This window comes from Sesamum indicum, linkage group LG2, assembly GCF_000512975.1.
Source record: "Sesamum indicum cultivar Zhongzhi No. 13 linkage group LG2, S_indicum_v1.0, whole genome shotgun sequence".
Taxonomy (NCBI): domain Eukaryota; kingdom Viridiplantae; phylum Streptophyta; class Magnoliopsida; order Lamiales; family Pedaliaceae; genus Sesamum; species Sesamum indicum.
In genome coordinates this window covers 7,286,009-7,312,400 of record NC_026146.1, presented here as the reverse complement: position 1 = coordinate 7,312,400, position 26,392 = coordinate 7,286,009, and the positions used below count along the sequence as shown (strand labels likewise).

The 26,392-nt window shown below is 35.4% G+C and overlaps 2 protein-coding genes, 1 long non-coding RNA gene and 1 pseudogene across 3 annotated transcripts; 3 read left to right on the top strand and 1 right to left on the bottom strand.

Moving 5' to 3' along the window:
• LOC105155530 (protein DCL, chloroplastic) lies at positions 490 to 4,427 on the top strand. Its single transcript, XM_011071422.2, has 3 exons — positions 490 to 834; positions 2,462 to 2,576; positions 3,982 to 4,427. The coding sequence occupies exons 1-3, from the start codon at positions 518 to 520 to the stop codon at positions 4,150 to 4,152; spliced, it is 603 nt and encodes a 200-aa protein (XP_011069724.1). The 5' UTR covers positions 490 to 517; the 3' UTR covers positions 4,153 to 4,427.
• On the bottom strand, positions 6,187 to 7,815 carry LOC105155528 (40S ribosomal protein S19-1-like). Its single transcript, XM_011071421.2, has 4 exons — positions 7,595 to 7,815; positions 6,899 to 6,989; positions 6,551 to 6,734; positions 6,187 to 6,368 (listed from the first exon to the last, which is right to left on the bottom strand). The coding sequence occupies exons 1-4, from the start codon at positions 7,676 to 7,678 to the stop codon at positions 6,299 to 6,301; spliced, it is 429 nt and encodes a 142-aa protein (XP_011069723.1). The 5' UTR covers positions 7,679 to 7,815; the 3' UTR covers positions 6,187 to 6,298.
• On the top strand, positions 7,961 to 18,164 carry LOC105155559 (annotated as a pseudogene).
• Positions 15,254 to 17,624, top strand: LOC105155527. The gene is made up of 3 exons (XR_002286582.1): positions 15,254 to 15,703; positions 15,785 to 16,504; positions 16,589 to 17,624. It is a non-coding gene; the product is annotated as an uncharacterized LOC105155527 (long non-coding RNA).

The window sequence follows — 26,392 nt, the reverse complement described above, 5'->3', positions numbered from 1 at the left end:
GATTCTCAGAAGCGCTTCCCTTCCCACTCCCCCCGTCTGCCCTCTCCTCACCTTCACCTTCACCATTAATATTTCTCTCTTCCTCCTACCATTCGCCGCTCCCTCATCCTCTCTCTCCTCTCCCTCCACTTCCATTTTCTTTTCCTTCTTCTTCACACTCCCAACCTCAACACCCGCTCCCACTCGGGGAATTCTCCCACCCTTTGACGTCCCCAGCAACCCAAATTCATTCTTCCTCCACCCTTCCTTATCTTCATTGTCCCACCCAAATCTCTCGCTCAATGGAAGGCTTCCCAGCATCTTTCCTTTGTATTTCCCCAAGTCTATGACTCTATCCCGTGCCGGAATTATTTTGGAATTTGATATCTGAAAACGGGTACTGGTTCTCAACGGTTTCGGAGTTGTGGGGAGGAATCGTGAAGAAAGAGGTGTTGAGAAAGAGAAACATAGCCATTGTTGCCAGCCCATTTGACGCCTTTTAGCCTACACTGACATAGTTGCACCGGGTTCACAATCAATGGCTGCTCCGCTCCTCCTCAGAGCTCTGCCTCTCCTCCGCCTCCGTCTGGTGCAGCGCCACCACCATTTTCTATTCACCAATGGGTCTATAACTCTCCGACTCTTCTGCAGCGTGGCCACTGGGTCATCAACTGGAGCTGAGGATAATCCAGCGTCTCTTCGTCAGATTTTTTCCTCAAGAACTTCTAAAGACCCGCCCAATTATCCGAGATGGAGCGACCCAGATTTCCGGAAATGGAAAGACAAAGAAGCAGAAATTCTTAAAGATATTGAGCCCATTATTTGTCTCACCAAAGAAATACTCCACTCTAATAGGTGCCCCCGATCTTACACCTTTCATTCTGAACTCGTCTTGAACTGTGTTAAATTTTTGCGACATGTTATTTGATTTTGAAATCTTGTTCTTTTTAGTTCGGGAGAGTTGGTTGTAAAGGTAGGATCTTTGAAAGCTTTGTGATATATTTGTTGAAATTTTGGTAGGAGGTCATTCTTCTGTGGGAGTTGATATTAGCACGATGCGAATTGATTGGTAACTGAGGTGTGGATAGTAGCATGATCCTTGACAATTGATTTTTCATGTGGGGTTGTGAAAATCATGGCCCTGGAGCTGATAATTTTACATGATGACTTCTCCCTTAGCTTCCTCTCAGCATTTAGTCATAACTCATCTATCATACCTTTTAATGTCCAAGATTTCTTTTAAGCACAAACTTTGTTTGGTAATGGAAAAGGGTGTGATTAGATAGTAATAGATGAAATTTTAGGGAGGTGAAGGGTGTGTGGAAATTCTGATTATATGATGAATTTACAGAGATTGGTTGACCATGAATTCTGTTCTGGTTACTTTCTGTGGGCTGGATTGGGGGAATATAGCTGTCTTCAATTAACTGGCCAGACTTGAAATTTGAAAGCCTGAAGGTATTGTTATTCAATCTAGTCTGGCCTTTCAAGAGCGTAATATGTGGCTCAACCAACCCGGTCTACTCCCTTGATATGGCATCCCTGTGTCATTGAAATATGCCCTTCATTCTCTCCGTGAAGGCAGGGTCTCGACAAGATGATTGAGGAATTAGTGAACAAAGTGAAGAAGCTTTTGCAGAAGAATATTACGTTGAACTGCCATAACTTGTCTTCTTTGCTTGCTACAAGCTGTCCCTACCTTGTGTCTCATTTGCCGCTAGTCTTTGTCAAACTACCACCTCATCTATAAGTTTAAGTTTTCACAGAAGATAATCATTGAATATTAATATTTTAACATGCCGTCGTGCCCCCCTCGTGCAAACATTGCATGTTGAAACCTTTCTTTTATAAATGGTGAAAATGAGATTCAAACTCAGGACCTCTTGTTTGGCCTGACTTTGATATGATATCAAACAACCACCTCATTTAAAAGCTTAAACTGTTAGAGAGGCGAATCATTTAATATTAATATATTAACAGTCTCCTATGCTATAAACCTCATCTCATACATCTGCTGAATCATGGAGCATCTTAATTTGAACAAGGATAACAGTTTCACTATCTTCTAGAACAGAATTGTGGAAGGAAGAGTCCATTTGTAGGTTGTATATTTCATTGCTACTTGTTGATATGAACAGATAAATGAGTTAAGTCAAAACAGTTGTAAAAGATAACAAACATACAATGATGAAAGAGACAAACTGCATGACACAAATCTGAGTAGGCGCTGAACTTTGCTTGCCTTCAAACATTTTGTATCCATAAACCCATTTTGGAAATACTATTTTATGTGGCTTTCGTTTCTCATCAATTTTCGTTTGAAAGAAAACCGTGGTCATACCATGTTCTCAAATTTTGTTATTATGATGATTCTACGTTTTCTAAAAAGTAAATAAATAAAGTAAAAGTGTCTCATTTTCACTGCATTATATTTGTGGATGGAATCTTGAGGCCCCTTGACTCAGTATCTTGTTTGTACCAGATATATGGATGGAGAACGTCTCACTCCACAAGATGAGAAAGCTGTGCTAGATAAGCTTCTTGCACATCATCCTCACTCAGAAGATAAGATTGGATGTGGACTTGATTCGATTATGGTCAGTTTTCGTTTAAGTTACTGATTGCTAATTCAATTATTAACATGCAAATATTTGTCACTAAGTTTGTTGTTTAATGATAGCACAAGAGATATGCTGGGTGTCGTTCAGCTGTGCATTTCATTTGCATTTGGTTTCATAAAATGTGCATTACTTTGTACCTCAGCTGATTAAAATACTTTATAAATCCTTGCAATTTCTCTGGGAACTCCATTGCATTTGACTAGTTAGAGACTTATATACGTGCTTCAGGTGAAGTTGGATTTTATAATTCTTGGCTTAAAGTGTTTTAATGTAGTTGCATAAGGGTATACTCTTTCAAGTATATTAGTTTTGGAGGCCATTAACTTGTTGGACTGAATAAGGTCTTTGTTGCAGGTCCTTTGATGCCTCATTTTAGTTGAAAACAGTGCTGTCTATTAAGTCATCAGCTAAAATCTACTTTCAGCATGAAAATTATCTGAATCAATCGTACTCATCTGTATATTGTTCACATTCTGTAAATTTAACACATGAATGTCTTGTGCTGAATCTTTTGGAGGGAACATTTTAGTTATTCCTGCCACAATGAAGATAGTTGGTGGTGTAAGCATGAAAAATGCCCCATTTCCACCCTTTGTTGCTAGATCCGGGTATGTCGAGTGTAAATTTCTGAAACTATTCATCTGCAAAATGAATGCAAGTTCGTCCAAAAAATCTACAAAATTATGGAATAATTCAAGAGACATTCAAATGGAACAATTACATGTAAACATGGATTGAGATCCCGTAAAGACTCCAGGGACTCCAGAAAATCTAGGAAGAAGGTTTAGTTGTTGTCCAAATTATTAGTAAGTATTGTTCTCATTATGTCCAAAAAGTGGGCACATGACGCCATGTGTTAGATTTCCATTAATCTTAAGGCTTAAACAACGGTAGGACCAAAACTATTGAAAGTTATGAAGATTGAGGATTAAAATCGTGGGTCAACATTTTGGGGAACACAAACGAATAAGTGACTAAAATACGGGGACGAAAATTGTAATTATCCCAACAAAGACATAATAACTTTTGCGTGTAATTACCTAACATGTTGTATGGTTTGGCATATTATAAAAAGCCCCTCGAATTTTGGAAAATTCTATGCACATCCCTTATAATAATGGCTTACATTCCAAATTTCTGGCTGACTTTCTCATCTTCAGGGAGGAATTTGTAGTGTGAAACATGATTGCAGGGATTGTAGTATAATTTCTCAAAACGAAAAGATCTTCTTGTAAATATGCATATATCTCACACGGTGTCGGTTTAATTATCCCTAATGCACTATGATATCATCTGCAATGGAGTTTAAAAGGTCTGTTATGCCAACTTGCAGTTCTTATTATACACATTACCAACGAAAAATTGCGCTGCTTTTATGTAGGTCGACCGCCATCCTCAATTCAGACATTCAAGGTGCCTCTTTGTTGTAAGAACGGATGGTGGATGGATCGACTTCTCCTACCAGAAGTGTCTTCGAGCCTACATCCGAGATAAGTACCCTTCCCATGCAGAAAGATTCATAAGTGAGCATTTTAAACGCGGTAGTGGCTGAATTTTCCGAAAGACGTTGCTCCGGTACTGATACTGAAGTAACACAATGACTTAGGCAATTAGTAGAGACTTCTTGATCGACACTATAATATGGTTAGTATCCAATATGAGCATCTATCAGAAGTAATGAATTTTGCTGTGCTTGCGAGTAGATTCTATGTTTAATGGCTCCGACGGTCTATATTTCGCTTTATGACACGGTTTTTTCAATGTGGTGGATGTAAGTGGACTGGCATCATATGCTCTTTTTCTATAAATTGTTAATTTAGTCCCTCATGTACATTTTCTTACTTATAAATAGATAGTTATAATATATATATAAATGTAGCGAGGTTAACATCATTATATTTTTCTTTTCTTAAGTACAGAATTGTTACATAAAAATATCAATAAGGGTAAAATTGGTAATTTATGTAAAAAAAAATTGTGCTAAAATCAATATTCTTTGTTCAAATCCTAACAAAAACGGAAGTAAAGTTCAAACAGTTAATTTTTAGAGGGGTTTAAGTATAATTTCAAAATTTTTTTTGAGAAAAAGTGTAATTTTGCATTTTTAAAGGAAGTTTAAGTGTAATTGATTCTAATAATTATTGTATATATAAGGCCCAAAAAAAGTGTTAAAAGTTCTAAATTTCATCAACTGAGTGACATTTATCTTGTAAATTAAGATTAAAGAAATAATAAAGTAATGAATTATTATTTTCCAAAATTAAATTATAACTAAATTATATTGCCCAGAAGTGGTGAGCTACTCATTTTTAAAGGAACCTGAGTTATTGGAGCATTTTCATTCCTAGAAATTAGTGAATTTATGGGATAAATATGTCTTATTGTTTAAATTTTTAATGTGGAAGAAAAAAAATTACTTTTTCGGTTTTGTACATAATCAAATGTGAATTTTTTTTTTATGGAAAGTCTTTTATTAGTGAGATTAATTTGACTTTTTATAGATTTTATTGTACTCATTTATTATTTAACTTTAAGTCAGTAAAATATAATAAAATTTAAATTATTTAATTTACTAATTTTCTATTAAATCATTATAATTAAAAGAACTTTTTTCAATTAAGAAAATTTTAATTAAACTTAAAATACAAAATTGTTAGGAAAAAAAATTCTTTGAACTATATATATATATATATAATATAAGGGTAAGATTGTCCAATAATTTAATTATAATATGAACATTGCTATATTGGCTTGGTTTTTTCTTATAGATGCATAGTTACATGATTAAATCTATATTTTAATAAATAGGCTAATATACTGATATGATCAATATATAAATTATAATAAAGAACCATAAAATAAAAGATAAATTACATTAATACCCATGAGCAGAGATTTAATTACACAAACGTCTCATATCATTTGTAAAATTACAAGATACACTCTTTGATATTGCAGTTATAATTACAATATCCCTCTTATTTAATAACAATTTTTTACACAAAAACCCCTTCAGGAGTTGTATTTGTAATTTTACAAAATGCAAAACATATTATAATGACCAAGTTAAGAATGGTAAATGTATCATTAAAAAGTTTAGGTCATTTTCATAAATCCAAGATGCCATTATGTAGCCCCTCATCAATTACTGTATCTATGTATTGACGAATAATTAATTTAATACATTTAACAATATTCAACAAATTAAGATAAAATTTTGAAATAATTAGTTTAAGATATTTGGTATAATTAGAATCCCAAATATCGTCATTTTCTTAGTTTAAATCAAAATGAGATTTTTAGCATATAATATTGGAGATAAAAGTGATAAATTGTTATTTTATATGGAAAATTATATTGTTTTCACTATACCGTAATTTTGTATGGTGTTTGGATTGTTGTACGTGGTGGAAAAAATTAAATTACTCTTTTGCACCAAAAAATAAAATAAAATTATTCATTATATTATAAATGACCATGATTAAAAAATAATTTTAAATTAATATTTTTTATAACAGTCAAATAAAAACACTGCAGAAATTTAGTTCTGATCAAGTTTAATTAATATTTACTATGGTTTTAGTTATGTTCAAAATATTTGAAACTTCAATACCCAAAATTAGAAAGATGAAACATGAAACACTTTCAACCAAAAATTTCTTCTGATAAAGTTCCCCAAAAAAAAAACACAGGTGTAATTAATTAACAACAATTCTTCCAGCAACTTGGTCGAGGTCCCTTTGGCCACTTGATGTGATTCTCCTTCCACTGTAAAACAAGCAGTCATGGCAATTTGTAAGAACAACAGCAAAAATACAGGTACGTGTGCTTGCCAGCAACCCAAAATATTCACATGAACATAAGCTTCACTATTGTTAGAAATCTGTTTGTTATAGATTCAACAGGCCTTGTTGACAAATCAAAATACGCACAACATAACTATGACTTACCCCCTTGGATCCAATTCAATGATGTTCATATTCTGCAATTGTTGAAGAATATGACGAGCAACAGACCCACTGCTTTTGCCAAAATGGGGTGGACGACTTCCATTCCTCTTGCTTCCACCATAAATCCTCCTGAATGCACCAACACCAAGACCTCCTCTCAAATATATCTTCCTCACCATGGAAGCTGCAACATCCGAATGCAACTTAGCTTCTAAAATTATGTCATGACATATGACATGCCATTAAGTAGCTTAAATGTAAACACACACACAAGCTGATCATCCACAAGAACTGCAAAAAGAATACATTAAACAATATACACCAAATAAAAAAGAAGGTGAGGATTACCAGCCCGGATGTAGTACCAATCAGGGTCATATGGAGCAAGTTCTTTGAACACACCAGTTTTAATGATGTCAGTCCATTCAGAAAGCTCCATCTAATTTGGACAAAACGAAAGAATATAAATGTGATGCTGAAGGGAAGTAAAAAATATAGCTCCCATTTACTATTCAAATGTTTAAATTAAACATAAACTTAACACATTGTCGGAGCATGCAATGTGTGCAAAAATGCCCAAAAAGAAGAGAAAGTTACAACTAAAATGCTGGGTCAGTTAAATACAAACCTTTATCATCCAATCAACTAATAATCAAATTAAGAAAATTGTGTTCGCTCTTCCAACCGATAAATAACAACCATAATTTTCTACAAGAAAAATTGATATTCAGCTCTCTTTTTCCTGAGCTCCATTAAATTAAAGAGACTGCAATTACCATCCAATATCCCTCAATACAGCAACGCACAATGTCATAAATCAAACAAACAGAAGCATGAATGTGGTAAAAACAGGCAAACCCAAACAAATTCCAACTCCAAAAGAAAATCATATAACTTTTATTCCCCCCAAAAGAAGTTTAACAACTCTCTAAAAGCATGAATTCCACCCAAAAGAAATTTAACAGCTCTCTGAAAACGTAAAGAGAAATACACAATCACAAACTTCCACATGGACCAAAGCACAAATCGGGAAGACAATTTCACCTTGCCGGAGCGCTTGAGGTGAGCGGCGTAGGATTTCACGAACTCGTGAGGAGACACATCCTTGACAGTTCTCGCGGTCGCCATTGCTGAAGAGATCTCCAATCACGTGCGGAGCAGCTCGCTAGAGCACGTCTCTTGAGAGATGAGGGTTGAGAAAGACGCAGTGGCCGATGCCAGTTTTGCGGGTTAGGTTACAGCGACGTTGTCGGGCCTGTTTTGAATTCTTGGGCTTGTTTGGGCTTTGGGCCCACAGTACCCAATTGGCCCAATACAGGAAAAAAAATTGAAAAATAAAAAGGAAAGAAATAATAGAATATTGACTCAGTAAAAACAATAACAACCCAGAAATCTGTAGGGAATTTGGGGTTATTAATTTAGAAAAAGAAACATCTAATAAATAATTGTTAATGATATTAACAAAAAAGAAAAGAAAAATAAATAAATGAATAAATAATGGTTTTTTAGCAGTGACTCAAAGGTAAAACCTGAGACGACGCCGTGTTTATCTCCTAACTCGTTCATCCTCTTCCCCCCTCTCATCTCATCTCTCCGGCCAAACCCTAGTCTGTCCACATACTGAAATTCCGCGCCGCAATCATGACCATCCGCCACCTAATCCACCTCACTTGCCGCGCCCGAAAGCCCGTCCACACCTTCACCTCCCGCCAACCCCTCTCCTGATGGTCCCTTCCGTCTCCCCCTCCCCCAACCGCCATGATCTACGACAGGTTAGCTGAATCCGTCAAACGGAAGCTGAAAAAACTAGAAGACCCTGACCCTCGGTTTCTCAAGCACAACTCTCCCCACCCAACTGTAGATTCTCACACTGAAATTCTCTCGGCTCCCCTCACCCGATCACGACTCTCCCGAATGGGCTCCGGATCGCCACCGAGTCCACTCTTGCATCACAAACGGCCACCGTTGGTGTCTTCATTGATGCTGGATCGAGGTTTGAGAGTGAAGAATCTAACGGCACTGAACATTTTTGGAACATATGATATTTAAGGGGACGGCGAGGAGGAATGCGAGGGAGTTGGAGGAGGAGATTGAGAACATGGGGGGTCATTTGAATGCGTACACTTCCAGAGAACAGACGACGTATTACGCTAAGGTGATTGATAAGGACGTGCCACGTGCGCTGGATATTTTGTCTGATATTTTACAGAATTCAAGGTTTGATGAGCAGAGGATCATCCGAGAGAGGATGTTATTCTCCGCGAGATGGAGGAGGTATCAAATCTCATTCTAAACTTTTGTATTGGATAGATTGTTTACTGTTTTAGTGGAATTTGCCTCTTTTTTAACAAGAATTGTTGCTTGATTTCGATTTTTTATGGCATTTTTGGTTTCTTGTTGTCTTTATCAAAAAGGTTGTCTGTTTTGGTTAATTCTTTCTTCTGGCAGAAGTAAATGGTAGCTTAAGCTAATTTTAAATTTTCAGTGGTAGGGGGTGTTTTGTTAGATAACCAAGTATTGTTGTTGCATGATTATTCTTTGTTCCCTTCGTTTTATAAATTCTCTACTAATTTAGAGTTTCCATGCTCACTGCATTTTGTGTTCTCAACTGAGTTGAGGTCGAAGGACAAACAGAAGAAGTTATATTTGATCACTTGCATGCCACTGCTTTCCAGTATACGCCTCTTGGTAGAACAATCCTTGGACCTGCTGAAAATATCAAGACAATTGGCAGAGAACATCTATAGAAATACATATCAACTCACTACACTGCTCCTAGGACGGTATTTACTTGCTATCCAGTCTTTTCTCCATTATATTCCATGTACATGTCCTATATGATTTTGTTCTTTGTTGACCATTTCCTCTTATCTTTTTTTCTTTTTGGCTTCTGTTATAGGTAGTTGCTGCCTCTGGTGCTGTTAAACATGACGATATTGTTGAGCAAGTGAAGAAATTATTTACAAAGTTCTCCACCAATCCAACAACCACTTCTCAGTTGGTTGCTAAAGAACCTGCAATATTTACTGGATCAGAGGTATGCTTATGCGATTTGATTGTGTTTTGATAACCATGGGTGTAAATAATGGTTGAAGGTAAATTTAGGCTGTAACTCATTTGGATGACTTCTCTTATAAAAAATAGATTAGGATGCTTGATGATGACATTCCACTTGCCCAATTCGCGGTAGCTTTTGAAGGCGCCTCCTGGACAGATCCAGATTCAATTGCTTTAATGATCATGCAATCTATGTTGGTACCCACGTGATTTATCTGATTTACTGTGTGTGCTTTTGATCTTCACTTGTACCCACGTGTTAAACAGGTCTGAAATCTGTGATGCAGTTCTGAGCTTGCGCAGCGAGTTGGCATCAACAAAATAACAGAGAGCATGATGGCTTTCAATACCAATTACAAAGACACTGGTTTATTCGGTGTTTACACTGTTGCTAAGGTGATCTCCTGACTTTGGGTTAGATGGGAATGGAACTTTTTGTTTGAATCAGTACCATAAATAAAGTATGAGGATATATGCGGGCCCTTCTCCTCCTCAAAGTCATCACTGGGTTTATATTGACTTTTGTCTTTCAAGTTCTGGCTTCAATTATGAGTTAGTAGATCCATGGTGAGAGTTAATAAATTTACAAACCATCAGCTCTGGAAATACCCGAACATTAATCCTTTTTAGTTCCTGATGTCTTACTTGAGGATATAGGCTCATCAAGCTTCATACAGGGTGACTGTTTTTGAATTTGATAATTTATTTTCTTTTGCCTTCTAGAATGCTAATAGAGTGCGATTGACAGTCTTGGTGCTTATTTTGCTGAAAACTTTTATTATAATATTTTTTGTCTATTTATCTTGCAAGTTATCCTGGCTTCCACTTAGTTCTTGCCTGTACTGCACATAGAAATTTTTTACCCTTTTCTTTTTGTGGGTTGGAGGATGCGCCATCAACTGGTAATTACATAGTCATTCTCTACTTAGTTTGCTTCTAATTAATCCATATCGCACTCCATCTGCAGCTTGATTGCTTGGATGATTTGGCCTATGCAATTATGTATGAAGTAACCAAGCTATTGTTATCGAGTATCAGAGGCTGATGTGATTCGTGCTCGTAACCAGGTAGGCTTTTTAAATCTGGTATCAAATTGATTAACTTTCCTGAGGTTTTGTATTGAGTAATTTCTGAATGGTTTTTCTATGAACATATCTGTAATTTCTTTGGGTGATCAAACTAGTGTGTGGATTGTAAGAACTTCATATATTATCTGAATTTATTGTTTATTATTCTTGCGTAGCTTAAATCATTGTGTGATCACTTTCAGTTAAAGTCGTCTTTGCTGCTTCACATTGATGGAACTAGTCCTGTTGCTGAAGATATTGGACGCCAGGTATGGTTTGGTATCTAAGAGTCAATTGTATGTTTTGGATATTAGGCTTTGAGTTGATGGGTATATTGCAGTTTGGAGCTTGATAAATAAAGGCTTGTACCTCTTATATTTTTGAGTTAATCAATTTTTTATTATAAAAAAAATTATATTATTATAATTTTTTTTAAATAACTAATAAAAATATGATGAGTCGCGATTTCAAATCCAACATTAATAAAAATTATTTTTTTTGTTTAATTATATTTATATAATTTAATTTATATATAATTAATTTTAACAACATACTAAAATTCAAAAATTAATAAAATTAACATTGCATTAACTTAAAAAATTATAATTAAGGGTATAAATATAATAGTTATTTATTTTGTATAATTGTAAAAAATTACATTAAATTATACAATTACAAATATAAAAAATGTCCACTCGTTCCACAATTTCGTTTGTGGCGTTGACGTCGAGGTCTTCTTATTTTCTCGCCCACATTTTGAACTGGCTCATTTTCATCACCACCAAACCGACTTGATGTTGTTGCGGAACTTGACTCTACATTGTCATGATATGCACCAAATGATAGAAATGAAATTGGTGAAATATTATATCCTTGTGTATGTGGTTGATTAATATCAAGACCAAAGTCAAGAGAATAATCTTGTGTTTGGTTTGACATATATGGAGTCGATTGAAACCAATCACCTTGTGATGATTGAGGCATACAATAATCTTGAAGCGGTTGAGGCATATAATAATCTTGAGGCGGTTGAGGTACGTAATAATTTTGAGGTGGATATACTGTAGATGGACCAATTATATCCATCCCAATATCATGACGTTCAACTGAACCAGTTGACATACGGCTAGAACTTCTTCTTTGCCTGTGGGATGTTGTGGGAGCATCATCGGATGCAGAAGCAATTTGTTGTGGCTGTTGGGTTATAGCTTCCTTGATAATATATAACCCATGTTCAAATCTATCCACCAATTGATTATATTCTTCGATATTTGGTGGTCTAGATCGACATAAAGTTTCAAGGGCATTTACCCATTTGTTTGAAAAGTGTAAAAATATAATGAGTCTTGTGTTGTTAAAAAATATATATAAAATAAAATATGTAATATTTTATAACAACGTACCACAACTTGCAACATAGGTGCTTCTGCAGGTTGGTACCTGCTTTCCACACGTCTATCAATAGATGACGACACGAAATTTCTTGTTATGTTGTAGTACTACTCCCAATAACCTCGTTTTGTTTCCCTTCTATTGGAAATGAGTGGCCTATGTACAACCGTGTTATATCGTTTTTGCCATCTAGTGATATATGTGTGTTTTAGGGATCAATTTGCGTCCGCGTGATTTTTACGGGAAATCTGATGGAGGTTCATATCACGGGTATTCGTCGATTTTGGTACATTCTGCCTCATTCCGAATTGGCGAACAACCCGTTTGGGACGATGAATTTCAACTATTGCGTAGAATATCAATGGAACGGATGACCTCCACAACTGGGGGTTCAATTCATCGGCGTAAGCCATAATGACATCTGAGTCCATGCCATATGGCTGTCATATGAACTGTAATAAATACAAAGATGTAAATTAATACGAATTTAATTTACGGTATAAATACACGAATAATATTAAAAATAAGTTATCTGATCCGCCTGCATCTAATCCTATATTTCTTGTATGACTCGGATAGTTCCCCAAACTGTAGTGGTGAAAGTGTGCTGACAATTTCAAGTAGTACCATATGGTGCTGTTGGGAGCCAGCGATTGTTGTCCATTTGCACTTGGCCCATAAATAGCCGTTGGGCACTAAGTCTTGGACAAAATGGCGTAATTCGTGACCATGTACAAATCTACACGAACAATATAAATATGTATTATTAATGAATATTAATAGCAAAAAAACAATGTGTAAGTTTTTAAGTCAATTTTACCTGTAGCAATTACAGCGCCCCACCAATTGCCGCTTTGCCTTTTGTGCTGGCATTGCATAATTTGTAATATAAAAATGCCCCCACAGCACTTCCCCAACTATAGTTTCTTGTGGTTTCTATATCTTCTAATTTTGAGAGATATAGTAATGAGACATAGTTACCTGAGGAATCTGGGCATATCAATCCTCCAAATAGAAGTAATGCAACGACACGTGCGTATTGGACGACGACAGCTTGGGGAGTATTATAAGTAATTTCGACTGCGGCCAAATGAGATGTAATTGTGGATGTCTGTAGTCTCGAGCTCTTCAACACATTTGCATCCGAGCTAAAGTCTATGTAAGTAAGACATTATTTTTGCCACTGTTGTGTTGTGCGATCGAGATCGATTCAAGTCATCGGCTCGCTGTCTATTGGAAGTGCCCATATTATTTGAACATCTTGTAGGGTAATTGTGGCTTCCCCTACACGTAAATAAAAAGTGTGCGTCTTCGATCGCCACCTCTCCACTAATGCAGTGATGAGGTGTTGATTTAATTGAAGGTGTTCGCACCTGTAAACTCCATAAAATTTTATTTGGTGTAGGATTTCTTGTACACGCTCGAACATATTATTTTGGTGAAAATGACTCCAAAAGCTATTATCCGCAGGCCGTGAAATTAGTACTGCATCTAGGTCACCTTCCAGAATATCGTCGGACCTATGTTGGGCTTGTTGAGATAAAACAGTCCCATCACGAGGTTCATATACAGAACGTCTATCCATTTGTACGAAAAATAAATTGAAAATAACCTTGCAATAGCTGTAGTTGAATGTAGTGAAAAACTTGAAAGATGCGAGTTATGAATGCAGTGAATGTCCACCACCCTTCCTCCGTCAAATTTATAATGGTTGATTGGGGTGGTAAAATTTTTTTTAAAAAATTAAAAAAAATTAAAATTTGGCTGCGGCCAACTTTATTAAAGGCTGTTAGCGCCAGTCGTGGTCAAAGGCTGGCGCTGCCAGCCTTAATCAAGGGCTGGCAGTTTAATTGAAGTCGGCCAAGTTGTGATTTTAAAAAAAAAAAAAAGGGAAAATCCTGACTTCAAGTCACTAGATTTGCACCGTTTTGACGAATATTTCCATGAGTGGAAATCCAGCTGTAGGATTAGTGAAAAATAACAATGTATCGTCATCTTTTATTGGTATAAGTGTTTCCTTAATTCGCCCGAGGTATTGGCACGAATGTTTTACAGAAACATTCAACGAAAATTGGGAGCTATCAACATCAATATTTTTGTAGATTTTTGATAAAAATTGTTCGTAAGTGGATGAACGAGGAATCCTCATCGCTGCAATGGGCCTCTGATCATATGTAACAGACCATCCATCGCTTTATAATTTACCACTAAAATACACAAAAATCTCAATGCGAGAATATGAAGTAGACATTTTTTTGCAAGTTTGTACGTAAAAATGAGGAATGTATTTGATATGGGATGAACGAGAGATTATGCTGCTTGAAACAAGATGATGGAAACAAGCTTGTACGCATATTTATAACACATAGAAATGTATTTATTAAGGTAGGTCGCCTACCAACCTTTAATAAGGTTTGTACACGACCTACCAGCCTTTTAATAAGGCTGGTATGTGTCAGTCGTCTCAATTTATATATATATTATATGTATATATACGTATATATATAATATATACACATATATAATATATATATAAATATATATTATACAAATATTATATATTTGCAACATATGTATATATATATGTACATATATTAATATGTATATATATGTACATATATTATATATAATTACACAAAGGGCTGGCAGCGCCAACCTTTGACCACGGCTGGCGCTGACAGCCTTTAATAAGGCTGGCCGCGGCCAGATTTTAATTTTTTTTAAATTTAAAAAAAAAAATTTACCCACCCCCATCAACCATTATAAATTTGACGGAGGAAGGGTGGTGGACTTTCATTGCATTCATAACTCGCATCTTTCAAGTTTTTCACTACATTCAACTACAGCTATTGTAAGGTTACTTTCAATTTGTTTTTCGTACAAATGGATAAACGTTCTATATATGAACCTCGTGATGAGACTGTTTTATCTCAACAAGCCCAACATAGGTCCGACGATATTATGAAAGGTGATCTAGATGCAGTACTAATTTCACGGCGTGCGGATGGTAGCTTTTGGAGTCATTTTCACCAAAATAATGTTCGAGCGTGTACAAAAAATCCTACACCAAATAGAATTTTATGGAGTTTATAGGTGCGGACGCCTTCAATTAAATCAACACCTCATCACTGCATTAGTGGAGAGGTGGCGATCGGAGACGCACACTTTTTATTTTCGAAAGACAATTACTCTATAAGATATTCAAATAATATGGGCACTTCCAATAGACAGCGAACCGGTGACTTGAATTGATCTCGATCGCACAACACAACAGTGGCAAAAATAATATCTTACTTACATAGGCTTTAGCTCGGATGCAAATGTGTTGAAGGACTCGAGACTACAGACATCCACAATTACATCTCATTTGGCCGCGGTCGAAATTACTTATAATACTCCCCAGGCTGTCGTCGTCCAATACGCACGTGTCCTTGCATTACTTCTATTTGGGGGATTGATGTGCCCAGATTTCTCAGGTAACTATGTCTCATTACTATATCTCTCAAAATTAGAAGATATAGAAACCGCAAGGAACTATAGTTGGGGAAGTGTTGTGCGGGCATTTTTATACTACGAATTATGCAATGCCAGCACAAAAGGCAAAGCGGCAATTGGTGGGGCGCTGTAATTGCTACAGGTAAAATTGACTTAAAAACTCTTACACATTTTTTTTGCTATTAATATTCATTAATAATACATATTTATATTGTTCGTGTAGATTTGGACATGGTCACGGATTACGCCACTTTGTCCAGGACTTGGTGCCCAACGGCTATTTATGGGCCAAGTGCAAATGGACAACAATTGCTGGCTCCCAACAGCACCATATGGTACTACTTGAAATTGTCAGCACACTTTCACCACTACAGTTCGGGGAACTGTCCGAGTCATACAAGAAATATTGGATGAGATGCAGGCGGATCAGGTAACTTATTTTTAATATTATTCGTGTATTTATACCGTAAATTAAATTCGTATTACTTTACATCTTTGTATTTATTACAGTTCATATGACAGTCGTATAACATAGACTCAGATGTCATTATGGCTTCCGCCGATTAATTGAACCCCCAATTGTGGAGGTCATTCGTTTCATTGATATTCTACGTAATAGTTGAAATGCATCGTCCCGAACGGGTTGTTCGCCAATTCGGGATGAGGCAGAATGTACTAGAATCGACGGATACCTGTGATATGAGCCTCCATTAGATTTCCCGTAAAAATCACGCGAGCACAGATTGGTCCCTGCAACACATACAGTATATCACTAGATGACAAAGACGATATGACACGGTTGTACATAGGCCACTCATTTTCAATAGAACGAGGTTATTGGGAGTGGTATTACAACATAACAAAAAATTTCTTGTCGTCGACTACTGATAGACGTGTGGAAAGCGGGTACCAACCTGCAGAAGCACCTATGTTGCAAGTTGTGGTACGTTGTTATATAATATTACATATTTTATTTTATATATATTTTTTAACAACGCAAGACTCAATATTTTTTTACACTTTTCAGGCAAATGAGGTGAATGCCCTTGAAACTTTATGTCGATCTAGACCATCAAATATCGAAGGATATAGTCAATTGGTGGATAGATTTGAACATGGATTACATATTATCAAGGAAGCTATAAGCCAACAGCCACAACAAATTGTTTCTGCATCCGATGATGCTCCCACAACATCCCACAGGCAAAGAAGAAGTTCTAGCCGAATGTCAACTGGTTCAATTGAACGATATTGGGGTGGATATAGTTGGTCCTTCTACAGTATATCCACCTCAAGATTATTATATGCCTCAACTGTCTCAAGGGAATTGGTTTCGACCGACTCCATATATGTCAAACCAAACACAAGATTATTCTCTTGACCTTGGTCTTGGTATTAATCAACTATATACACAAGGATGTAATATTTTACCAATTTCATTTGGTGTATATCGTGACAATGTGGAGTCAAGTTTCGCAACAACATCAAGTCGGTTTGGTGGTGATGAAAATCAGACGCAAAATAAGCCAGTTCAAAATGTGGGCGAGGAAATACGAAGACCTCGACGTCAACGCCGCAAACGAAATTGTGGAACGGGTGGACATTTTTTATATTTGTAATTGTATAGTTTAATGTATTTTTTTACAATTGTACAAAATAAATAACTATTACATTTCTACCTTTAATTGTAATTTTTTAAATTAATGCAATGTTAATTTTATTAATTTTTGAATTTTAGTATATTGTTAAAATTAATTATATATAAATTAAATTATATAAATATAATTAAACGAAAAAAAAAGGGAAAATACAAAGTCGGGATTTAGAAGCCAGACTTTAGCTCTTTTGTTCCCCTATATTTTATTGACGTAAAATCGCGACTTGTCATATTTTTATTAGTTATTTAAAAAAAATTATAATAATATAATTTTTTTTATAATAAAAAATTAATTAACTCCAAAGATAGTTGCTTGATATTTAAGAGTAACCTGGAGCTTAGATTCTTTATCCTTAACTGATAAATGAGTTTGGCCATGTTATCTGGTACTTAGTTGTTCCTTTTTAATTCATCATCATGGTTGCAGCTGCTTACGTATGGTAGAAGGATCCCATATGCTGAGCTCTTTGCCAGGATAGATTCTGTAGATGCCAGCACCGTCAAGCGCGCGGCGAACCGATTTATATTTGATAGAGTAAGATGGATCACCAGATCTTTTAAGTGCTGCAGTGACTCAGCAGAGAATAGTGTTTCAAGAATCTGAACTGATTCTCGTAGATTCAAGTTAAACTGTTCTGCTGTCAAAGCAGGATGTTGCAATTACTGCCATGGGGACAATCAAGGGCTTGCCAGACTACAACTGGTTCAGGCGCAGGACCTACTGGCTCCGTTACTAGGTTCCCTCTTCACGACCAGTAGGCACTTTTTACTTGGTTCTTTTCTCAACATATCAGGAGAATTGATGTTATGGTATGATTCCAGCACCCACACAGCATATTGGGCCGCCCCAATTTGTTCTTATTTTGCCCATCTGCGTTTTGTTGTTCTTTTGTAACATTTCTGATTAGGGAAAATAATTGAGTTGTAACCAGTGCTTTGTCTGTTATTTCCAAATGAGAATTGGCTCCGAATAACTATCTTAGAGTGATCAATTTCATAAATTAGACTAAATGAAAAATATATATGGAACTTGAACCTAAAATATTTTTTAGGCTTTAGACTTATTCTTTACCAATTGGATAAAATCTCCAAGACTCCAAATAACTTATATAAGTGTATAAAGATGATGAGAAATTTGATCTTTTTGCCAAAAGTTATGAAAAATTCAACTCAAGTTTGATTATAATCACTCAAATTCATTTTCAGACTTAGTTTCTATTGTGACATTGCTAGTTTACATAATTATGCCACAACTGCAATACAAAACAGACAAGGTAAGAGCTATACATGCTTTTCTAATATATTATGCACTAAAAAAATTGCGTTGTAGCAACGAATAATTGCAATGGATTTAATAAGAAACCCATCACAATTATAATTTTGTGATAGACATTGAACAACTGGAGAATGTATATTTACAATTTATGACAGCTTTTCTTACAACAATTTTTTTTTTCTGGAGAAAGCGACATTGACGATTTTTCAGGCAGAAGGCCGTCCTAGAATGATGAGAATTGTGCAAGTTAACCAAATGAAATTTGTGGTAGCTTTATGCGCATATGATGAGAATTGTGCAAGTTAACCAAATGGAATTTGTGGTAGCTTTATGCGCATAGTTGTCATTTGTGTTGCAATTGGTTTTCCATTCATAATCTTTCTCATTTTTTTTGCAATTGGTTTTCCATTCATAATCTTTCAAATGGGAATTACGTTATGGCTTTGACTTTTGTGATAATCTAAGACATAGATTTGAATTGTTGTGATTGTAGAGCACGTTCCAAATCCATAACATTTTTTTTAACATTTTATAATTATGCCAAAAATAATAAATTTTATTAGTTTTATAAATTTAATTATAAATGACAATAAGCAATACAAATATGAAGTTCAAACTGTAGAAAATAATGTCAGATGATGCTAATATAAAAAAATTAATATAATATTTCTAAAATTGTTGAATTAAAGAAAAAGTTCTAAAAATAATTACCTCAGTGGCTAGTTGATCATCATCACATCTGGCTCATGCGTCGACTGTTGTATCATTTCATTGTCCAGAGGGGCTATTAGGGGATCGGTGGTGTTGAATTAGTGACTATTAGCTACGGGATCCCCATGTGTTACATCGTATCGTGTGTTGAGATGATGGTGCTAATCGTTCTGCCTGTGAATTTCCATGGACTTAGGGTTAGCACCTATAGTTGTGGCTACTGTTTTCGAGCGATCGTTGAATGAGGAATTAGTCTAGGAACCCATCCCAAATACTCAATCCTTCCATCATCGGCTTACTATAGTCAGTCACAACTCATCCTCGTGTGACGCTCTAGTAGCAAACTCATCGACTTGTTCAGACTTGGGACACATTCTCTTCAACCAACTTTTGAAAATTCTCCAGAAACGAAAAAATTGAAGCTAAAATTAGAGTTTTAAAAATTTTGAATATGAAAAAAATTAGCGAACTAGGATTCCCTCTATCTCCGCAATCATTGAGCTATTCAAATCACAATCGCGCTTGTTAATTACTCCAACAATCTATGAAGAATCTTCCGCCTCAAGTTCCAAACAATTGCACTTGTTTCCTGAATCCTTTTTTCGTATTGAGATTATCCTTTGTTTTGTTTTTGATGTCCATGATACTATTGGTGATGTTTTGATCTACATTCCAGTTTTCACTTGGTGCGAAATTGAATTTTTTGGACCTGATTATGAAACAGTTAGAATAAATTAACCGTTCCTAAATTTTGAATTTTCCTCCTTTTTAATTTAGGATATTGTAATGCATTTAGAAACCTTTTTTTAAAAGTTTGTTCAAAATTGGAAAGCTATTTGGAACTGATTGTCGATTTTTGGACCGGTTTGCTATAAAAAAAAGCTAGGATTTGGCATGGTCAGGGCAACCGTTCCAAAATCTATTCCATCTTGAAACGGTCTCTGGAACACATCAAGAATGGATATCGAAACATGACTTCATGTTCAACATTTTTTTTGAGTAAAAATTTTGGAACAACCATATCGTTCCAAGATGAGTTCCAAACAAACAGTTATTAAATCCATTCCAAAATAGTAATGGCAAATGGTTAGAACTCTGTTTGGAACACTATATTAGGATTAGAAACCGCCTTAAGCCAACCGTTTTTATATATATTGCAATGGATGTCCAAAAAATGATAGTTTGAAAATGTATTTCAAAGTGAGGTACAATTTAGAACAATTTTCGAACACCGTTAATCAATTATGCAAAAACTGTTTCAAATTATTAGTTTTATTTAAGAAGTCATGTATTTCTAAACCCATTCCAAAACCCGATACACATTCGGACAACTTTTTTATATTATTTCATTGGTATTACTGACACCGTTCCAAATGAAATACAACAACTATATTTCAACGGTCAGAAAGACCGTTCCTAAGGTCGTCTCAAGTACCGTTCCAAGATCTAAATTAGCGACTATTTTTTAACAACTATATATGTGTTCATGTACCTGTTCTAAAGACCGTTCCAATTTTTCTATATAAATGTCTTCCTATCTTTTCATTTAATCTCACTATCTTGTTCTATTTTTCTTATTTTCTCTCTATTTCCTGAATCTCTCTCGAATTATTTTGATCTCTCACTATCCCACTAATATTTTTCTATTCTTGATTGCCAATCTATTCGAATTTTCATTGATATTTTGAGTTATGTTGTCCAAGTAACAACTTTAACCTTTATTTGTCAATTGATTATTTGTGTAGGATTCATTACTATGTTATGACAATTGAGAAGATGTATGTATGAGAAGAACCATCCGAATAGGGCAGATCTTCCTCTCGAGTTTTAGGATGGTGTTGCTACATTTATAGAATGGGCTACGTCTCGACATGCATATATGGACCGTGAGAAAAATAAGTATCCTTGTAGGAAGTGCAAAAATGAAGTTTTCAAAACCACAGGTGAGGTAAATTTCAACTTGTTTATGAAAGGTTTTATGTCGGAATATTATAATTGGACTTCTCATTGTGAGGACAAAGTCTAGGAGTATTTTGAGGCCGTAACCACAGCCCCGTTGTAGGAAGAGAAAACTCGTGTTTCTCATATTATGCAGGGTACGATTACGGCTTAGGGTGATGCAACGCAGATGGATTGAGTGCAGAGGATGATTTTTTATGCCCCCGGGCCGACTGTTTGGTCTTCTAATTATAATCAGAGTGGTGTATCTGATGATGGTAGGAGGTCATGTCTTACTGATGCAGGGCCTAGTTGGTGAGGGCTCCTATGATTATCTATTTGGGCTGGCAGATCGGTTTCATGATGTAGTGCATGCTGCCGAGCAGCCGTTGTGAAACGGTTGCACGCAATCTCAATTGGGGGCTGTAGCTGAATTGGTGAATATCAAAGCCGAGAGCCAGATTTCTCAGCATATATATGATGGAATGCCGCAATGGGTTGACCATATATTGCCCTACGACCACACTTTGCCCCAGGATTACTATAGTACGAAGAAATTGATAAGAGACTTAGGTTTACCTTTTGAGAAGATTCATACATAAGAATGGTATCCAATTAGTTGTTGATCTTTTTATTGCTAATCAACAAGGAGCAGGTACATCCGAATCGGAGAATTTTGAATCTGATGACGAATTTGATGAAGGTAGCTTTGACAAGGATTACGAGACTAACGAAAACAATAATTATGATTGACAGTTAGCGTTCTGTATCAAATTTTTGTCAAATTAGCATAAATTACAAAATTACCGATATCAATTTTTAAAAATAGTTGACCAGCTAATTTAGAAGTATAATTTACAAATTTATTTTTTTTAAAACAAAACACATTTTTTTTTTCATTTAGGAACGATTAAAAAATTAGAAAACCATTCCAGAGTCCATTCCACCTTGGAACGAAAATTAAAAAAATAAACCATTCCTAATTATATTACAATATCCTAAATAAAACAGAGAGAAAATCAAAATATAGGAATGGTCAATTTATTTTGACCGTTCCAAAATAAGTTGCAACAAATTTAATTTCACATGATAGGAAAATTGGAGGAGAAATCAAATTAGAAATGGTTATTTATTTTTTAACTGTTCCAAAAGACGAAATTAAATAAAACTGTTCCTAAGTGTATAAAACATATGTTTCTAAAATTAATAAGGAAAAATCGTTCCTAAATCAGATACTGAGACTGTCCCTAAATATGTCCACAGATTGGTCGTTCAGTTCTCAATTACGATATCTCAACATTTTGGACCCTGATTAATTTCAAACATAAATGCATAACAATACTTTTCATATGTGAACATATCTACCGTCTGATCTAAAATCAAATTGTCTAATGGACAGTTGCATCGCTTTTAATATTACTGATTGTGTATCAGATACAACATCTTAGTATCCGTATAAGAAAAATGACCAAAAACTTCATCGGATATAGTATTTTGTCGATTTAATAATATCCAATGATCGGATTAAAATTGTAACGATATGATTAGATGATACAATACAACAGTATAAAATGCCACTTACATCTATGTAAGACTAACAATCTTATATATGCAAACATACTTGATCTTCTGAACATGTATCAATTCAATTCATAGCATTATATGTTCCCATTGGCCTTAGTTAATTGTTGATATACTTTTTTTTTTATCATTAAAATGTCTGAGACTGTTTTTCCTACATTTATTATTTTTCTGAATTTTTGAAAAAATAATTTTGGCAGACAGTTAGGAACGATTTTTAATAATTAGGAAAGGTCTTGTAAAAATTATACAAAAACGACGTCATTTCCAACAAAACGACATAGTTTTTTTTTTTTTTTTTTTTTTGAAACAATTTTTTAGAACGGTTAAACAATAAGAACAATTTTTTAAATAATGCTCATCAATAGAACGATGCCATCTTGTTTATTACGAATGGTGTTTGGTATAGTGTTTTTAAAATTGCTTGTTCCAAAGCCGGTTCCAAACATCAATATATATACAACACTTAGCAAGTACTTTTCTTTCTTCCTCCCTCTCCCTCCCTCACTCTCACTCTGCCGACCCTTCCTCCCCCTCTGTTAAAACACCGTCCGCTGCCGCTATTGCTGCCGACTGTATAGGTAAAACTTCAATCCCTCCGTTTTTTTTGGTTTTCTGAAACCCCCCACCCCACCATTTTTCTTCTTTATTTTTACCACACTTTTCATCCATTTTCCCCCTATTTTACCCATTACAGCAGTCTTCCACCCCGGCGGCTGCTCCACCACCATTAGTGCAGCTGCTTTGTTTAATGTTTCTTTAAATTGACTAGTCTCAAAGCCTTTTAGCCCGTTTTTCCAATTTTATATTTTGGTGAAGAATTTGGGAGAGCCTCTGCCGCTCAATTTTACTCTTTTTTTTAAGCTCAAAATGGTAGGGCCCTCTTGTTTCACCTCTAGAGGGGAAGATTAGTTTCTCTCTACTGAATCCTCTGTGAAGGAATGCAAACGCCACTTTTTCTTTATTTCTTCACCTACACCTTGGGGGTTTCCTCAGATGTGGACTGTCAACCCTCCTCAATACTTGAAATATTCTATCGCACTCAACCAGTTGCTTTCTAAATCTTGCTTTGCCTGAACCTTTTTTTTTTATCCTCGCAAATTCCTATACCCTATTTGTCGTTCATTTTTTCTTTTTGCAGTTTTTTGTTTTTGTTGGTTCTCTCTCACAAAGGAATTTTGAGAAAAAAATTAATACATTTTACTTGTTATGTTTAGGAAAAATAATTCAAAAATTGTTGCAAGATAGGGTGGACCAGACCTCTGGTGCTGGACATTATAACATGCGAACCTTGTTGAAGAGTCCTCCCTACACTCTTACTAGTATTGCCTCCATGGAGGGTCCTAAGAATAAGTGCCCTGCCGACCCACTTCTAACCCCTCTAGAAAGAGCTAAATGCCAATTGAGTTCTTTGGTCCCTCCCTCTTCCCGTCCTGGTGCACGAATAGTGACCCCTTGTTCAGGTGAGGAGAGAGCGATGAACAAAATGTTCATCCCGAACTGGTCCCTACCTAAGGATCATTCCTTGTTGTTCGAGCAAGGTGATGGTAGTCGGGCTGCCGAGTTTTTGGATAGGGCTAGGCCACCTATGGATAGGACTTATGTGGCCAATTTGCCCAGAGCCCTAGCCCTTAACTTATTCAGTGCTTGTCTTAGCAGAGTCCATATAATTAGTGAGAGTAATAAAAGTTTTTGACGTGTATGAATTTGTGAAGACTTTTGTGCTGGGAGGCAATTTGTTCAACTCGTTTGAGTAGGGAGACCCCTTGTCTGAAACTTCTCTCAAGAGGGTATAGGAACTAGAGCAAGCTAATTGTCATCTGAGTGAGGCCCTAAAGAAGAGGGACAGAATAACATGTATGATGGTGAAGTTTTTTGTTTTAGAATATTCTTGTTATTTATTTCTTGGAACTTGATGGATGAGAGTTGGAGTAGTGTTGAAGATGCGTCTGGATGAGATGCAATCAGGATGATGGGATCGCTTAAATAGTTGCAATGTGCATTAGTTTTTGGTGTGGCGGTGCTGGCTAGGCTATGGGTGATTATTTACGATTGAAATATGTGTTATCTCATATTAATAGTAAAACTATGTATAAAGGGAAGGAAAGAAAGAATTCCTGTAAGTCTGCATATGTAAACGAAAAACAAAATGACTATTCATTGCTGTGGTGGCAAGTAGAGATGCATCAGTTAATGATATTGATTCCAATGAAACTGTAGATGGAGGAGTCGATGGGGTTGTCAAATAACTGATTATGGGCTTCTCCAATTGTCCATGGCAATCTATTTTCAGTTTCTGTGTGGGGTTCGACTGGAATCACGGATAAAGGAGTTATTCAACTGGTATGCAGTCACTCAAGAGTATGTCAGAGCAGCAATTCATTGATAAGTAGGGTGTTTTGTTGCAACATTTTGATTAAAGAATATCATGTCATGAAGTGATATAGAAAGTTGTTTACTGCTTAAATAAGCAAGATAGACATACATAATTATATAGACTTCTCTTGCAAAAGGCATTGGACCCTGGTTTTCATATGTCAAGGAAGAATCTGTAAAATAAAATATGATTGCAAAGGTTGTAGTGCAATTGAGAACGTTTTGGTAATAAGTATGTTGCTGTTTGTATACTGTCTTCTCGGGGAATTTGATTATTACCTTCAACTGCAATATGTCTCATGGAGATGTGGTGTTCTTGTTTCCCCAAACACATCTGTTTTATTCATTTATTTATACATCCATTTTTAATTAGATTGAGTTCGTAAATTTTAACTAATTATATAAGATGTGTTGTTATATAGTTATATATATATATATAGTTTGTTATTACTGTTTTCCAATTAATATGTATATGTATATACAACATTTTGAAATTTTATTACCAAAATCCTTTTGCTTTGGCATTTACTTTCCAAATTTTCTGAATTAATACAGCCAAAAATTTAAAATTATTGAATATGGACAGTGACCTTTTTTCTGGGACGCCTCATGCTTCCCGAGTTTTGATTTATTGAGCGTCTTTATAGCGCGGCCTACCCGCTGCCAATGCCAAGTAATCCACCCCCCCCAACTTTTTTTTGCTTCATAATATTTCCCCCTCCTGGCTTATCGTGCACTCCTGACTGTTTGTATTTACAACATTTGGAGGGAACAAAATTTGAGACGCTTTGAGCATAGGAGCGACCATCGAATATAATAGCCACAATTATTGTGAAAGATATTAGACAGAAGATTATCAGTGTTAATTTATCTCGTTCTGTTAGTTCATGTGCGTTATATAGATTATGCCGTATCCCTTGGCCTGTCGAGGGAGAAACCACCAGTTGAGCACTGTTGTACTGTACGATCTTGTTTTATTAATGAAACTTACATTTACCCAATATTTTCCCCTCAATTTTATTTCCTTTTCTCAATATTTATAGTTTAATTTTTTTGATAATATAATAAATATATTATACTTATTATATTATTAATATATAATATATAAAAAATATCGAATTACATAATAAGTACAATGATCGAATATCAGAAGAAATACAATATTTTTTATCATAGTTAATTATATGGTCAAAAATAAAAATAAAAGAACTAGTGACAAATGGTTGCGAAGACACAATTAGCTAGTCACAACATTAATCACAACTAAAAATTATAGTAGATATTTTGCCTAT

Coding starts and splice junctions, on each gene's coding strand:
- LOC105155530 (XM_011071422.2), top strand. CDS start 518: ATGGCTGCTCCGCTCCTCCTCAGAGCTCTGCCTCTCCTCCGCCTCCGT. Junction 835..2,461: donor GAAATACTCCACTCTAATAG/GTGCCCCCGATC, acceptor TGTTTGTACCAG/ATATATGGATGGAGAACGTC. Junction 2,577..3,981: donor GTGGACTTGATTCGATTATG/GTCAGTTTTCGT, acceptor GCTTTTATGTAG/GTCGACCGCCATCCTCAATT.
- LOC105155528 (XM_011071421.2), bottom strand. CDS start 7,678: ATGGCGACCGCGAGAACTGTCAAGGATGTGTCTCCTCACGAGTTCGTG. Junction 6,990..7,594: donor ACCTCAAGCGCTCCGGCAAG/GTGAAATTGTCT, acceptor TGTCCAAATTAG/ATGGAGCTTTCTGAATGGAC. Junction 6,369..6,550: donor ATTGAATTGGATCCAAGGGG/GTAAGTCATAGT, acceptor CTTGTTTTACAG/TGGAAGGAGAATCACATCAA.